At 35.6% G+C, this 17,176-nt stretch overlaps 1 protein-coding gene across 10 annotated transcripts in view; it reads right to left on the bottom strand.

Annotated features, from left to right (window-relative positions):
- TTC13 (tetratricopeptide repeat domain 13) overlaps positions 1 to 17,125 on the bottom strand; it is a 32,700-nt gene extending 15,575 nt beyond the window's left edge. For 8 of the 10 annotated variants that reach the window (XR_004593093.3, XR_015731447.1, XM_034428373.2 and 5 more), the window contains exons 1-10: positions 16,835 to 17,093; positions 13,611 to 13,705; positions 13,411 to 13,486; positions 9,773 to 9,843; positions 8,317 to 8,382; positions 6,698 to 6,790; positions 4,147 to 4,263; positions 2,921 to 3,031; positions 1,659 to 1,741; positions 1,162 to 1,303 (exon numbers count right to left, since the gene is read on the bottom strand). Coding sequence is in view for 8 of the 10 variants with exons in the window: in XM_034428373.2 (XP_034284264.2) it covers positions 1,162 to 1,303; positions 1,659 to 1,741; positions 2,921 to 3,031; positions 4,147 to 4,263; positions 6,698 to 6,790; positions 8,317 to 8,382; positions 9,773 to 9,843; positions 13,411 to 13,486; positions 13,611 to 13,705; positions 16,835 to 17,054 (1,074 nt within the window). In the remaining 2 variants the exon portion in view is untranslated. Of the gene's footprint in view, positions 1 to 1,161; positions 1,304 to 1,658; positions 1,742 to 2,920; positions 3,032 to 4,146; positions 4,264 to 6,697; positions 6,791 to 8,316; positions 8,383 to 9,772; positions 9,844 to 13,410; positions 13,487 to 13,610; positions 13,706 to 16,834 lie in introns of all 10 variants that reach the window. The other 2 variants (XM_087882940.1, XM_087882939.1) reach the window with 2 other exon arrangements.
- Positions 17,126 to 17,176: the final 51 nt, after the last annotated feature.

Genomic DNA, 17,176 nt, shown 5'->3' with positions numbered 1-17,176 from the left:
TCTGTTCATTTAACATAATATGCTCATTTTTAACGTAATTGTAGGTCGCTTGGTTCCAGGGTACCTTAATATCCTCCAGGTAGAATATGTGTGGTCTATGCATGAAGGGGAGAAATGATGGAGGTCCTACCCCCATATAAAGGGAAAGGGAATATGGATACAGAGGCACACCTTCTCTATTAAGGCTCCACATTCTGGGACACTTGCCCTTCTGCAAAAGAGATCAAGCTGGAGCTACCTGAGTGGCATTTAGGAACTAAAATAAAATAAACTGAGATCCTATCCAGAAAGATTTGTTATCTGTCAATAAACTTCTGGGCAATCTGGTGGCATTGGTGCCAGCAGTTACTTGGTGGGGTTCTGTTTCCTTTGAAAGAGGTTGCAGGTAGTCCTCGACTTACGACCATGATTGAGCCCAACATTTTGGTTGTTAAGTGAGACATGTGTTAAGTGAGTTTTGCCCCATTTTACGATCTTTCTCACCACAGCTGTTAAGTGAATCATTGCAGTTAATAAGTTAGTAGCCCGGTTGTTAAGTGAATCTGGCTTCCCCATTGACTTTGCTTGTCAGAAGGTCGCAAAAGGGGATCACATAACTTTGGGACACCGCAATGGTCATAAATATGAACCAGTTGCCAAGCATCCGAATTTTACTCACATGATCCTGGGGATGCTGCGAGGGTCTTAAGTGTGAAAAATGATCATAAGTCATTTTTTTCCAGTGCCGTTGTAACTTTGAACAGTCACTAAGTGAACTGTTGTAAGTCAAGGACTACCTGTATTTGTGACTTTGGGATTCTTTTGGAACCACAGCTCTTTCTTACATGACAGAATGTAGCCATAGCTAGAAAAGCCCTTGCTCAGTTCCACTTGTACATTACTTATAGCTCCAAGTAGACTAAGATGCCTCGGTGACGGTAACTCACACTTGATCCCTATTTGGCTAGACTACTGTGATGTGTTCTCTAGAAGATGCCTTTGGAGAGGCACCAGTAGTTGCAGGTAGTGCAGGATACAGCAGCCAGATTGATTATGAATCAAATTCAATATTGCAGGATAACATCTATGTTGTTTCTTATAATCCTTTGCAGTTTCTCCAGAGATATTATAAACAAACATGACAGAACTTTTATAATATACTCCAATTTTGCCAGGGCTTACCTTAAAGTTTTTCAACGCTTCATCCAAGCTTCCATGATGATAAAGCATATTTCCCTTAAGTTGTATCGTCTGGACATGATTTTGATTAAGCATCAATGCCTTCTGAAAATTTTCCGCTGCAGCTTCAAAGTTACCAAGTTCTCTAATTATTTTATTGAGCAATTAGATAAAAAAGCAACAGCAAATTAGTACTTTTATCTAGTAAATTTTTTAAATGGGATTTATTAAAATAGGGCTTAAAATAATATTATGATTATTAAAGTTACAGATTCATGACATGTTTGACAGAAAAACTATAACATTTGAGACATCTAGCAAGCATTGCACCCTTGCTCAAAAATGTCCCTTTCCATAAACCCAATTTGTGAATGCTTTATTCTATTATTATTATTATTATTATTATTATTATTATTATTATTATTATTATTATTATTATTTTGCACTATGCATATTTGATGGAGAAACATTAAAGTTAAGAGAATTTTGAAACTGCTTACCGATAAGCCTGGCCCAGACTTTTATAGGCATCTATGAAGTCTGATTTCTGCTTCAGGGCTTCTTTAAATATCTCAATAGCTTCCTGTGAAAAGCACAACACTGAACTACTTCCGTTACTTCTATTCACCTTTTAGAATGAGTACATACATAATGGGATGAAAGATCGGGACAATGAGTTGCTGACAGATATTATTAGGAAGATTGTATTTCCTGTTATATATACTCCGTATGAATTAGTTTTAATATAAAGCAAAACATTTCAAAATATTCGTTCTTTTAGAACCTGTGTGAAAAGGTTCTATAATACAGATAACAATGGTAAACTTAACAAAGAACTAAAATTAGACAACAGCCTAAGTGATTAAAAGATACAGACTTCTAAATTTATCTGTCAGAAGTAGCGCAAAAAAATAGAGATGACAACTTGGGCTTTTTTTAAAAAAATGGCATAATATATCTCTGGCACAAATTAAAATAATTTGTGAAATTTCAGAAGTCTTCAATCTTAATTCTCAACCATGCTGCAAGTAATATAGTTAAATATAAAGCAGGACAGCCAGGACTAATGAAAGCATTTTCAAGCTTATTAAGTACAATGAAAGAAAATAAGGCAGCCTGCCTTTAATCAGCTTGTTTAGTGACAGAAGTTTCAATGGTTTGTAAAGAGGAAAGATACTGATGATATTGCAAAAATCAACATAAAGAGTCTAGACCGTTAAGTGACAAATGACAAAAACAAGTGACATTAAAATATTCCTATAAGTGAAAACAAGCATTCTTCATCCTCAGATAAATTTACAATCATGAATACTGATAATAATTCAGTATTAAATACTAGGCAAGAGACAGAGTTCAAGATCAGAATATTGACTTGCAAACGTGAGGTTCCAGGTTCAGCCCGAGGATTTCCAGGATATATGAACTCAAGAAACATTAAGAAAATACTTGGAAGAAACAAGAACTGGGTTGATATACACTAAGTAATGGCTTGTGTTAACCATGACTTGTTAAAAAAATATTGTAATCTGGTCCTTATGTAGTACTAAGGCAAAGCCAAATAAACCAAGTTATAGCTTAGTAATGATATGCAGCCACTGACTTTTGAAAAAACAACAACAATGGACTAAATTAAGCATACATATAAAAACAAGTCTGTTTGTCTTGTTTATTTTTCTTCCCCAACCGTTCCCAAACAAATCAATCTGAGCAGCATAATTGTAACTTTTTGCATTTGTGGAAACATAGGATAGGAATTCCATACCTTTAAAAGCCCTCTGTGAAAAAAGGATAAACCTCTGTAAAGCATAACAGTGGGCTGGTTTTTGTTCAGCTCAAGAGAGTCCTGAAAATCTTCATTGGCTGTTGCATAGTCCTATTGTAGAAAAATAGCTTTCATCAGATAAGAGAAAAAAAATCTAGACCCAATTCAAAATATATCATGTAATACTCATATTATGACTTACACAATATTAATTCTTAAAACAGAAGCGCTACTGCCAATCACACACCAACCTAGGCAAAATTAAACTTTTAAATAAAATTAAATAGATTTTCTTAATATAAGACCTGCTGAATTCAGTTCGTCTTATTTCCTAGTAAAAACCACTGGAATGTACTACGAACTGCTTGTGAAAAAAATGTGCATAAAAACAGATTGTACAACTTAATTCAATAAATGGGATCAGAAAAAAAACAATCTGCATTTATATAAATTGCACTAATAACTAAGACATTTTGTGGGAATGACCTCATTGCAACACCTAGAGGTACAAGTTATTCCTTAAACTTTTGAAATACTGAGACCTAATTCATCAAGTTTTTCTTTTACCCTAAAACTAATATACCTATGTTCTCTTTCTGTACAAAAATGCTGTACAGAACATTTGTATAAAGGCAGTATATAAATGCTTTAAATAACCAAGTAACTAAAATAGTATTTTTTAAAAAGATGTCACGGCATTAAGCATTTGTTCTATACAATTTCCCTGCAGGAAAAAGGATTGGATTGATTCTCCTAACCTTCATGACCCATTTTTATAAGCAGACTCCTGTCAAGTCTACATGAGCTAATCTTACCGGAAGAGGTGGGTCATGAAAGGCAGGAAGAATGGAAGAGCTGTCTTATTTGGTATAGGGTCTCCCACTTGAGCAGGGGGCTGAACTAGAAGACCGCCACATCCCTTCCAACTCTATTCTGATTAATTAACTTTGTGAACAATGTTTCCTAATATTATGAATGCCATAATATTTTTAATGCCTGGTCATAGCAATAGCTTTATATCAGGATGAGAATGAAGATTCAAACAGGGGCATCTGGGTAAAGGAGGGTCACGTAAAGGTAGTTGCTGCAGTTTCAGACTTTATGGAGGCTCCTGCATTCAAGAGAATCCCTAAAGGGAGATACATTCTAAAAATATACTGAGCCTAAAGTAGTTTTCACATGACTGGAAGCTTAATGTTTAGTACTATGAAGGACTGAAGTCTTACCTCAGATATGAAGTAAAGAATACCTCTGTGTCGATAAAGCTGCGCTGAGCGTTTCAGCTGAATAGCTTTAGTGATATCAGTCAGTGCTTCACTAATTCGACCCAAAGATGACAGTATCTATAAATTCAGAATAATATTTTAGCGTGGCAAGGACTGGTTCTTGGATTTAATCATGAAGCACTAGGTCATGGAGAATAAAAATTGGACCTGAACAAACATTCTGAATCTCTAACTTCTGAACAATGCTAACCTTTTCCAGTTAGTTTCATCTTTGGCGACCCACAGAACACAAGTAATATTCAAATAATTAATTAATCATGCAGAGAGAGATAGAAATTATCATTTCCCTTCCTTAAAAAAGGCTATTTATTTATTTCCCGATCTAAAAGAACACTATTTAGTGTTAGACAGTGATTTGGGAAGAAAAAGGATCTTGGCGCTATATTAAATGATGTATTTATTTCTGTTCCAAATACTCCAAGCCCAAGTGTACAAACATGCTGCATTTGTCACACACATATATACAAGACGCAAAAATAGAAATTATATTTACATGTTCTTTGAAGATTGGTTTGTTTGTACAATATTTCTAATTAAACTGGTTCTCCAGTTTACAATTTTGGTATCATCAAAGAACAGGACAGATGAAAGTGTTACTATTTAATTAGAAATCTCTTAATGAGAGAGCCAGTTTGGTTTAGTGGTTGAGGCACCAAGCTAGAAAGTAGGAGACTGTGAGTTATAAACTGGGTAACTTTGAGCCAGTCACTTTCTCTCAACCAATCTATCAAACAGGGTTGATATTTGCGGGAAAATAGGTGAAGGCAGTAGTATTGTAAAAAAAAAAAAAAACAACCAACATAATAATAATAAAAATAATAAAGGCAGGATAAAAATATTTTTTTGAAAATAAAGATGATGGGCTGGTCACTCTTGCCTGCTAGACCCCAAATACATGACCACCACCCCTGACCATCACTCCCAACAAATTGTCAGTATTGTTCAAGTTCAGAGCTTCTATTCCAAAGAAATTACAGGTGTCCTCGACTTATGACCACAATGGAGCCCAACATTTCTGTTATTAAATGAGACATTTGTTAAGTGAGTTTTGTCCCATTTTACGACCTTTTTTGTCACAGTCGTTAAGTGAATCACTGCAGTTGTTAAGTTAGGAATACGGTTGTTAAGTGAATCTGGTATCCCCATAGACTTTGCTTGTCAGGTTACAAAAAGTGATCACATGTCCCCAGGACACTGCAACCGTCATAAATCTGAATCAATTGCCAAGCATCTGAATTTTGATCACTTGACCATGGGGATGCTGCCATGGTCATAAGTGTGAAAAATGTTCATAAGTCACTTTATTTCAGTGCTGTTGTAACTTCAAACAGTCACTAAATGAACTGCTGTAAGTCAAGGACTACCTGTAGTCTTTCAGTCTTTTTTTCTCAGCAACAGTACTGCTTATTGAATGCTCTTTCTACTCTTTCTGATCTTTTCATTTTGGTTCTGCCTTATTATACATGCAGGATTCTTCATAGACTAAGCCAAGTAGAATGTCCAGGAGGAACTTTCTGCCTGATTCCTCCAGCACCAGAATAGCTCTTTTGTGCTACTTAGGACATATCTGTTTGTTAATAAGATTTTATGTTGTCATTTTAGAATATTGGGCAAACAATTTTTCTTAATGACAAAGCTAGAGCAATAGTTTTTCTTCTTTACAGAATAGCATCTGTAACAAAAAAGGACCAAGAGTACTCTTGTGCTCCAGCAGTTTGGAAATCCCTTTTTTGTTTTATTTTGTATTTATTATCAAATTTGTAAGACTGACCATCTATCCATAAAACTCTGGGCAGCAAACATACTGTATAAAAGAACAATAATGGTTCACATCCTTTTAGTTAAAACACAAAATACCTACACTATACATCCAAGCCCAAACTCCCAAAATAACAATCTAACCATTTTTATTTTCATAATCAGTTTGAGGAAATCTTCAATTTGGTTTAAATGAAGAATTGGGATGGAGGTAAGGACTGATTTTCTCCCAGCACTGACCCATTAACCTAGTCTCCTAAATGTTTTTTAAGGTGTCACTATTTTAGTTTATATAGTGATATTGTATATCGTATTTCTGTAAATGGCTGAGATACAAGACTAGAATAGTTTTAAACATCTAATAAATACTAAGGTAAACTATATACCTCGGTATGCTCAGCTGCAAAATAATTATAATACATTGTTTGAATGCCTTGAATGTATTCATATTGGGAAAAAACTAACTTTAGCTGGTTCCCATCTTCTCTGTTAGACTCTACCTATTTTTCACCCAAATAACTCTCACTATCCTTAATCTATTGATAGTTGTATAGGGTACTGTGTAACCAAAGCTGAATAAACACTATTGCCCTTTGAATTAAATAGATGGCATAAACCGCATACAGAAGTTACACTGCATTTAAGGCAATAATTTTCAACAATAAAAAACTTTCAATAATTTAAAAATGAGAAAAAATATAGACATCAGAGTATTTTAAAACAGGAAAAGTACCTCTGCTCGTTGTTCAAACACTTCAGGATGATCTGGTGCCAGATTAATTACTCTGTTTAGTTCAAACAAAGCAAGCTCGGCATTTTTAATATCCTGGAAAATAATGAATAATAAGCTTTGGTATATTTAGTTTAATCAAAGTGAAGTTAGGTTCAGAGGGTTTAGAATGAACACCACCAAAGGCATCAAACCAACTGCTTTCATATGTAAGTAAAACAAAGGAGCTTTTGATATGACAAATATAGCTCAATGATCTATTGAAATAGTTCTTTTTTATATCAATTGTCGACAATATTTTGAAGATGAAAGTAGTGTTGCTTCCATCTAAGTCTTTGGTTACAGAATTGGAGCTCCTGGGCTCACTGGGTTATTTCCAACAGATTGTCCATATATACTTTGAAATCAGAAACTGGGGTAAAAAATGATTTTGGTTATGTAAAAGAAAAAGAGTGCATAAAATATGGCTGTTTCTATAGCTATGCCATGCCAGTTTCAAATTCAAGGCAGCAGAGGATCCCACTCTGCACTAAGTCAAAAGACCATCTTTTCACACAGAGATAACTGTAATCTGAAAGCATTCTGCATTTTCTTTTGGACTCCTAAGAGAACCACAAATGCAAATATTTTTGAATTATTTTACATAGCCTCCCTTTTTTTGCTAATTTATCCTACTTTAGTTAAAGCCTTGATGTTAATTCAAAATTTATTTATTTATTTATTATTTATTAATTCAATTTGTATGCCGCCCCTCTCCGAAGACTCAGGGCGGCTCACAATGCATTTAAAATCATTATAAAAAACATTTAAAAATTAAAAACATTAAAACTCATTCACACCATTCATGGCCGGATCTCGCCAGATCGCAAAATTGATCAACAAAGAGAATATTTACCACATAAACTTGAAATTATACTGATTCAGGATTTATTTATTAAATTTAAAACAACTGTGACTCTGGGTGGCTTACAAAGTTAAAAATCCAGACAAAAATACAAACTTAACCAAAAAGTAACCACAAAAATGATTTATCTTAAAAACAATAAAAATATTAAAAAACACAAAAACATAGCTGCAGGAAACACTATTCATTTTTCTAACAGTACAAGCACTCACCAGACTCCCTACCAAGATCACTGGATTCCCCAGGCCAGATGACAATGCTATGTCTCCAGGCTCTCCTGGAAGGTCAACAATCTCATCTCTAAGGGATGCGATCTTCCAAACTGCAATAATGTTGGCCTAGGCCATTTACAAGCCAAAATGAAAAATCAGGCTTTTCCCAAGGATTTCAGCAGAACTGCCCCTATTATGGATTTGCTGCTGCACGTGTTAGGTCAGTTAATGCAGTGCTTCACAAAACCCTTGACTGAAGTATGTTTCAAGTCTGAAAGAGCCATTCTGACCTGATTTGAAATGTTCTGGGCTGTGTGGCTGTGATGAACAAGCTCTTTTGCGTTTAGAACACTCCCAGAATAGTTGGAAATATCAGAATATTTCTAGTAAGCACAGAATAATCCATTTCAAACTTCAAACATTTTGAATTCACAAGAGTTTACATATGTCCAAGAAAATGCACTCTGTAATTAGTGTCAGCTGCTTCAAATATATTAACTACTCACATGTTGCCTTTTCTTTCCATATGCTATCCCTTGCCCATAAATTGCACTGATGAGCTCTGGTTGTTCCTAGGCAGAGCAAAGTAAAATAGACTTTAGATAACTGTGATGCATATATTTTAGCAGCAAATTCTACAACTAAAAGGTTTAACACAAACTAAAAAAAAAAAAATCCAACCATGATATCTCCACTTACAGATGAGTCCAGAATTATTTGCAACTTTTGCTCATGTTTTTAAAATTAGCTTTAATTTTAAGGGCTTTCATAACAATTTTTTTTATTTTCATAACTGTCCTGTGCTATTAATATAACAATACCATATAATAAGATAGTAATAAATTATTATAGATAGAGCTTATAGTGCTTTAAGTAACCTTGTATCTCTTCTAGAAAACTTGTTATTGGGCAAATTACAGGTAATTGTCATTTAATGACTCTCCTGTTTAGTGACCATTCAAAGTTACAACAGTGCTGAAAAAGTAACTTTGTGACAGGTCTTCATAGTTACAAGTGTCACAATGTCTCCACTGTCATGTGATTTAGATTTGGCACTTTGTGACTAGTGGGCATTTACAACTGTCACAATGCCCCAGGACCATTTGATCGGCATTTGCAAGCTTCACAGCTGGCTTCCAACAAGGAAAGTGAATGGAGAAGCCAGCAATTAAATTGCAACTCACACATGGTGTCTTACTTAACAACCACGGGTGAGCTGCTTAACAAGTGAAGTGGAAGTAAAGTTGTAGGTCCATCATGATCACATAATGTTTCACTTAATAACATTGCTTAGCAACAGAGTTGTTGTCTCAGTTGTGGGTGTTAAGCAAAGACTAACCTGTAGTCTCAAATATTTTGCAATCAGCTGATCAAAGCTGTTTCACAGCTGGTGAGGATTGTGATCTTCATTCCAGCAGTGACATTATATGCATGGATGTGCATATACCAAACCACCATTTACCAATGCAAGCCACCCTTGATACTCTAAATGGTTGTATACTCCTAATATCATAAGCAACTGTATATTCATATATGACATTTTCCATGACACTTATTTAAACAAAAAGACTTTTCTTCATTCTCTCCTAAATTTGAAATGCCCTGTAACTCCAAATAAATCTTTAAACTCTACTGCAGACGATTAGGTGTAAATAGATACTTCAACCCCACAAGTAAAAACTGTTTTCATTCAAAAAATGTCACTGGATTTCACTCATAAAAATTATTTCCTATAATTTACTTTGAACCACATTTTCCCTACTGAATACAAGCAGTTCTAGCACACAATGTATTTTGCCCAAATATGAGAATGCATTACATTTTAAATGCCAATTTAATCCTAAAAGCCTATGTTTTGCATATTAAATTTATATTACCCTCTGTTACACTTCTCCAAGGAAGAAGTTGTCTTTTTGGAGAAACTCTTTTTACTAAAGTTGAATAAAAATGTAAAAAAGTTACCTGAAGCATTGTTGAAAAGTGGTGTATTGCTTCCTCATAAAGGCCATTGCCAATCAATACATAAGCAATAGCTGTCAAAATAATTTTTTAAGTTATTAAATCAAGCTTCTGTAAATTACACATTTGTCATATATAAGGATTGCTGAAAATCCCACAAGGAACTAAACTGAAAATCCTGAAAATCTAATATTGAGATGACTCAATTTTGTGATCAAACTCCACTGTACAATAGTCAATAAATATACTAATCAAAGTAATAGAGATGTCTAAATATAATGCTATCTTGTAAGTAAAATATTGTGTTGCTTGCATAAGACTTGCTGCCCATAAATGAACCACATGCAATAATAATGATCTGCCTCAGCATAATACCGCTTCCTATAAAAGAAGTTCTTGTTCATAAAATGGGGAAAGAGAAAAAAGTGATTTTCACTCTTTCTTCTTTTATTCTGTTGCTCTTTGCAGTCTCCATAAATTTGCTTCAAAATGTTGGGAACCCTCTCAATCAACATGAAGTGGATATAGACAGATAATATTTATATGAATCAAATCAAATCATTTTATTATGGTCTTTGACCTGCCTTTAAAGTAGGAAAAGAGAAAAAGGTGCTATAGCAATACATTATCAGGGAAAAGGGAAGATGATAAGACAGTGACAGAATATATCTAATTTTAAAAATTGTGTAATTCTATGACTTGATGAAGATGTTTGGCTACCTGGTATGTGAGTGTAGTTAGCATCCCTTAAAAAGTAAAAAAAAACAACATAAAATTTGTCAGTATGACCCTCAAATTTATAGTTTATAAACAAATGGGGAGTTCAAAAAGGATGCTGTATGAGGACAGGGGCGGGAGCTTCTACATCCCTGGATCCATAGAAACGAAGTCTCTGTATATAAGGAGTTCCATGAAATATTCTTGCCAGCAATGCAGAAGGGAGGGGATCAAGCTGGACTCTGAAAAGGGCCCATCTATATTTGCTTAGAGTAAAAGATTGTATAAATATCCTGCAGAAGAATGAGATGGCTACCTAGCATTTTGCAGTAGAATTCGGATGACCTGGTGATATCGTTTTGCAATTGATTTCCCCAATTCTTACTTTTACTATTACTATTGATTTGGTCCTCTCAAGTGTTAATTGGCATGAATATTCAGGAGAGAGGTCAAGACTGCAAAGTTCTTCTTGACAGGTACAGTGTCAATGAGATTGGTAGCTATTTTACAACAGCAAAGGCAACAGGCCTGTAGGGTCAAACATGATTCTGAATCCTGAGATTAGAATCCTGGGTCTCAGCCTTAATGCTTGGCATCTTAGTTTCAAGCCTCAAGACTGCATTAGCAGGAAATTTGATTGGTTCCATACAGGTTTATAGAAGTGCCAAGTTGTATCCTATATAATATTTTTGCAACTATTTTAATTATAATTTGATTGATACTGAAATGTAATTTAGCTCCTATTGCCTATAAAATTTTGTTATTGCTGGCACAATCTTTTAGTCTATGGAAATGGCATAATTTTAGTAGAATTTAAGAGGCTTGAACTGAAATATTATGCCCAAATATTTAAAACATCTGACTTGCTCTAGTTCATGAGAATTGATTGTCCACATGCCTTTGTCTTTTGTTGGAAAAAACTAAAACCCTAGATTTATCATAGTTAACTAACTGTTCCTCAGAACATAAGATGGCAGAGTTCTTAATGCTACTTAGTGCCTACAGATGACAATGAGAGAACTGCATCTTCATCATAGAGTAGAATTGGGAGGTGTTTAACAGCTAATTTAAGTCCACGGATATCAACTTTTAAAAAGATTTACATCCTTATTGACAAGCTGAATAAAATCAGAAAGTTACAGATCAGTTACAAATCAGTTACATCTTTCTCTAAGGCCAGTTTTATCATATATCTTATAAATTAGGAGTAAGAGACTTTTGTCTATAAAGGAACTGCTCAAAATGTCCCAGAATCTCGAAACATTATCAAATGCTATCCTGAATTCAATGACGGCTGCATATAGATTCAGGTCAGAGAGGTTTGTATATTTCTCTGCCAGATGTTCATGCACTAGGCCCGTGATGGCGAACCTATGGCACGCGTGCCAGAGATGGCACATCGAGCCCTCTCTGTGGGCATGCACACTGGCCAGCTGCTCTCTTCTCGGTTCCAGTGTGCTCCAGCACGCTCCAGTTTCGGTACTTGGTGCCAAAAAGGTTAACCATCACTGCACTAGACAATGGTCTATAGCAGATCATCCTGGTTGAAACCCTACTTGTTCATGGTTGATTATTCCCTCATCTATTACTCAAGTTTGGTGTCTGGCATATAGTTTACTAATGATGTTCAATAAACTAATTGGCCTATAATTGTCTGGACCATTTTTATCATCCTTTTTATATAAGGGAACAATTATAGTTTTCCAGATCCCCTGGGATCTTAGTGTATGAATGTAAAGAAAGGACAATACAGAGCCCACCAATTGGGTTGGATTTAATTAGCTTGGGGAGGGAGGTGTAGAGTCACTCTCAGGGACTTTACCCACATTAAGCTGGTTAATGAGATTTTTTTAGTTCCTTGCATGTGCCTGAGGAGTCACTGAAGTACTGAGAATTAAGATACATCCATCACATAAGCGTTAGAGTGTGTATCACAATAAAGAGTTTGGAAGTGATATATCTAGGTATGACAGAGGATACATGCAATTGTGTAATGCTATTACAGAAACCATTTGTTATAATATGCCAGAATAGGGAAGGATTTTTTCTTTCTTTTTAGGCAGAACCTTATATTATTTTTCTTCTTCTTTAAAATTTAGGTAGAATGTGGTAAATTGGCCTTCAGAGAGGTAGCATAGCATTCCAATAATGCTGCTTTGGCAGCACTGTCTTTGTTTTAAAATGTTGGAGCTTAGCTCTGAGATCAAGATACACATCAAATATTTTGCTGCTTTCTGAGATAGTTGGGCCTGAATGTGCCCCAAAGTTACAGGTTAAAAAATATGCACTTCTTTCCTCTGAAGTTAAACCATTGGGTTATTTCATCTCCAAAGGACCCATCCCATCTGAATCTACCATTATACCAGGTAATTCCATATGGAAGTGAAAATCACACCCTTTAACACAAAGCAGAATATTGATAAAAAAGAATTGAACTTTTTTTTACAGACAAGAGATTAAAAAACTATTTGGAACATGGCCTCATATAAGTTATGAAAACATCATTGTGATGAGGAAAGAAAAGGCTTATGAAATTTATATGGAACAATATCAGTCCAAATTAGCCTTATTTCATGGAGTGCTCATACTACTGGCCCTTGGCATCCATTCAGTTACAACATTGTTGAATAAATGTGATTAAATTCAGTACAAGATTGTGTTTTTAATCTTTAAAGTATCCACAAAACTGTTGTTTTAGCCAAACAGACAAAGTAAGTTTCAAATCAATATTTCATACTGAACTTTTGTCCCATGAACACATCTAGAAATGGATAAAGAGAAATATTTTACTACTAGCTTTAGCTCATGCTACTTTTAACAAATGAATCACACCTTTAGACATGGTGATCTATGGGGTGTGTTACTTGTTGCTCAGTTCACTTACAAATGAAACTAATTTAGAAAATACTCATATTGCCTCTTACCTAATTCTTCATTTGTATAGTCATCATCTGTAGCAAATGGAATTTTTTTCCCTTTGGCAAGTATTTTTGCTTGGCTCTGAAAAAAATGTTTTATGCATTAAATTAACAACTTCAAGCAAAAGTTATGGAACAATTCCATGGAAGTTATACTGCAAATTGTTTTCAGGATTCTTTATCCTGAACACAATGAATAAACTTACCAAAAGTTTTTCTGTTGTACAAGAAAGCAGAGGTTCACAAGATGAAGATCCTTGTAGATCACAGTCTGAATCATGAAAGTGCAAAATTGATGAGTCTAAAATGAAATGTTGTAACTGTTAATTGGTACATTCACCTTACAACATTAAGGGCAAGTTAAATAGAGTAGTGCTATTTAGACACAGAAAGAGCATTTCTATACTAATTGTTCCAATACCTAATAAGATCTTAATTGCAAGTTTATCACAGTAGATTGGCTCCATGAAAGAACAAACTTACTATTGCCCTCACAAAGATCTTTAAAATATTCATTTCAGTAATTATTCAGTTAATTTTTATTCCAAATCATTCCCCACTTTTATTTTTAATTTTATTCATTCTTTATTCTTCTTAACATACTTCAAAATACATTATCTCCAACATGATATGGATTTTCTCAGTTTCTTTTAATCATAATTGACCATGTTCTTTGCAACTCTTTCATATACATTATTCAAAATATTTTTTCATCCTCATTTTTGCAGCAATCTAATCTTATATGAGGGGTCATGCTGGGCTGTCAACCAGAAAGTTGGCAGTTTCATACCAAAACACCGTGCAACAGGGTAAGTTCCCATTCTTGTCCCAGCTCCTGCCATCCTTGCAGTTCAAAAGCATGCAAATGCATATAAATAGATAGATACCAATTTGATGGGAAGGTAGGAAGGTAACAGCATTTGTACGCCTCAGTATATTTAGACATGCTAGCTACACGACCATGGAAGCATCTTCAGACAACGCTAGCTCCCGCAACTAGGAACATGACTGAGCAGGGGAAACATTTACTTTTTTTTAATCTTACATGAATATTTTCCTTTCATAGCCTTCTCCACTTTATACTTCCAATTATTGTTTTTCATACATCCGATTACATTGAAATTCCAAACACTTCTGCAGCTGCCCTTAACCATAATTCTGTTTGCTGCTCCAACTTCCATGTTCTCTTTAAATCCATTTCAGTCTTTTGGGAAGTGTAATCTAGTAATACTTTTTCATAAAGGACCCACTTTCTTTTCCTGCAGTTGTTCCATTTTTATTCTTGGTTTTTTCATTATTTTCCTTTTCTTCTAAAGATTCACTCAACACTATAAAAATGCTCTGTCCCATATTCAGAACCTATTATTGTATCTGTCATAAATTATCTCTTTCATCATAATCAATTATCCTTTAACTTTATATCCAGTCTTTTGCCATGTATATGTATAATAAACATGCTTAAATCACATACAATATCCAGAACAAAGTGTTTCTAAGTGATTCTCACTCATTTTTAATTATTCTAGAGTCACTGAAGGCCTGATCACTATTTTCTGTTCTTCCTCATTTGTTCATCATACCTAACAGAATACATTTTTCTTCAGGTAAACATCTCTGGTTCTTCTATTATCATTCATAAAAGAATAACATGCCACTACCACCAATCTAGTTCCATGCTGAAGGGCACAATCAAGTAGGAAAAACACAAAGGCTTCAATCTCCATCCCTTTCCTATTAATGAATTCACTGAGGCGTAGTCTCTTTAAATATTTTGCATCTCTTCTCCTTAGTCTTTTGCAATCTGGACTGAGCTGCCATTTATGAAATAAGATACTAACAAGTTCCTTTCCCATTTGTTGAATGTTATGTCTAGAGTTCCTCCCATTTCTTTCTCAACCACTTTACAATTTCTCATACCTCACTGGTCTAGAATAGCTAGAGAAAGCCCTAGGGAAGAATCGTAGGAGCCTAGTAAATAAACAAACAAACAAAAATAATAATTTTCCTTCAGATAACCTGATCAAAGCTATTAAGCAGTTTTTTAGGGCAAACATAGTATTTTGAATTGATCAGAAAGGTGTTATCACCGATATGAAAATATATTGAGAGATTCCAAAAACTAACAGAACTGGATTCCCAATCTCAATTTATCAAGAAGAGGGCATTTAAGGTGATATCTGCCAAGCGAAGCCTGAAGCCAAGGTAAAGAAAATCAGTCTTGAAATGATCAGTTCAAGTATAGCACTACAAAAAGTGGTGTTAGCATCCAGCCTACAATTGTTTTTAATCTTTCCAATTCAGGTAAGGTTTCATTACAGCAGCCTAATCATCTCTTTTAGAATAGAATTCTTTGTTGGCAATTGTGATTGGACAGACAAGGAATTTGTCTTGGTGCATACGCTCTCAGTGTACATAAAAGAAAAGATACATTCATCAAGAATTATAAGGTACAACACGTAATGATAGTCATAGGGAACAAATAAGCAATCAAATCATATTTAGAAACAGTGAGTATAAATCTTAAGGATACCAGCAACAATGTTACAGTCATACAGTCATAAATGGGAGGAGATGGGTGATAGCAACGATGAGAAGATTAATAGTAATGCAGACTTAGTAACTAGTTTGACAGTGTTGAGGGAATTTGTTTAGCAGAGTGATGGCATTTGAGAAAAAACTGTTCTTGTGTCCAGTTGTTCTGGTGTGCAATGCTCTATAGCGTCATTTTGAGGGTAGGAATCGAGAAGTTTTGAAGAAGTTACTACCACTACTTCCTTCAAAAAGGCATTTCCGACTTCTTATAGACTCAACAGTCAATCTTCTCTCTTTTACTCTCCCAAATCCAAGGAAGGGCTAAAGTCAAACCAAATTTAACTAAACTATCCTGTCTTCATCAAGCCTACTAACCAAAACTCATGCCACAGACAACTGACCGCGATAGCAAAATCCATTAACTGCCTTGCCTAAAGTTATTGTCCCAGGTGCAACCCCCGTTTTATCTTCCAATGTCCTGCAACTGGCCATCTCATCCTTACAAGGGTGCAATTCCCTTACCTTTAAGATGACATTTCAGCCCCTAACCTAGAAGAAGAGCTTGTTCAGCTATCTCCAAGCTCCTGTTGGGATTCCAGCCCCTCTTCAGGCACCATGCAGCCCAAACTTGGCAACTTTTAAGATGTGTAGACATCAACTTCCAGGATTCCCCAGCCAGCAAGAGAATTCTGGGAGTTGAAGTGCACACACCTTAAAATTACCACGTTTGAAAAACACTGATGGGAGTCATTCCCTGACTGCTGAATCTTTGGGTTAAACGACGCACTCCATTATGAACTCGCCGTTCTTGCAGTCGAAACCGTCCCAGGTCATCCTAGGACTCTCCCACCAGAAGCTGCCCGGTCCCTCCGGCTCCTTCTTTCTCCTCTTTACTCACCACCGTCTCCCGCAATTGCCGCGTATTGCTGCTCCCCATCCCAATCAGCCTCCCAAAACCCCGGGCAGCAACTGCTCCCTTGCTGGTGGCGCAGAGACAACGAGGGGTACTGTTCAGCCAGAACCAGCAACGGCCGGGTAACCGCCACCAGCGTCCAAAAGAGCTTCAGCGCCGTTGCAACGCTCGGCCACGAGCCCCGACTGCCGCAAGCAGGTGCCATCTTCCAACCACGCCTGCGCAGATTAATCTACCTGTTTTTCGCGTTTCCCTCCCTCAAGAGTCCCGGCAACTAGCGGGCGAGCGAGTTGCTTTCTGGGTATTGTAGTTCTGTGCCCGGAATTC

This window comes from Pantherophis guttatus, chromosome 1 (genome assembly GCF_059756535.1).
Source record: "Pantherophis guttatus breed Tessera chromosome 1, ASM5975653v1, whole genome shotgun sequence".
NCBI classification, from domain to species: domain Eukaryota; kingdom Metazoa; phylum Chordata; class Lepidosauria; order Squamata; family Colubridae; genus Pantherophis; species Pantherophis guttatus.
Note: the sequence above shows the minus strand (reverse complement) of the source record. Positions and strands in the feature narration are given on the sequence as shown.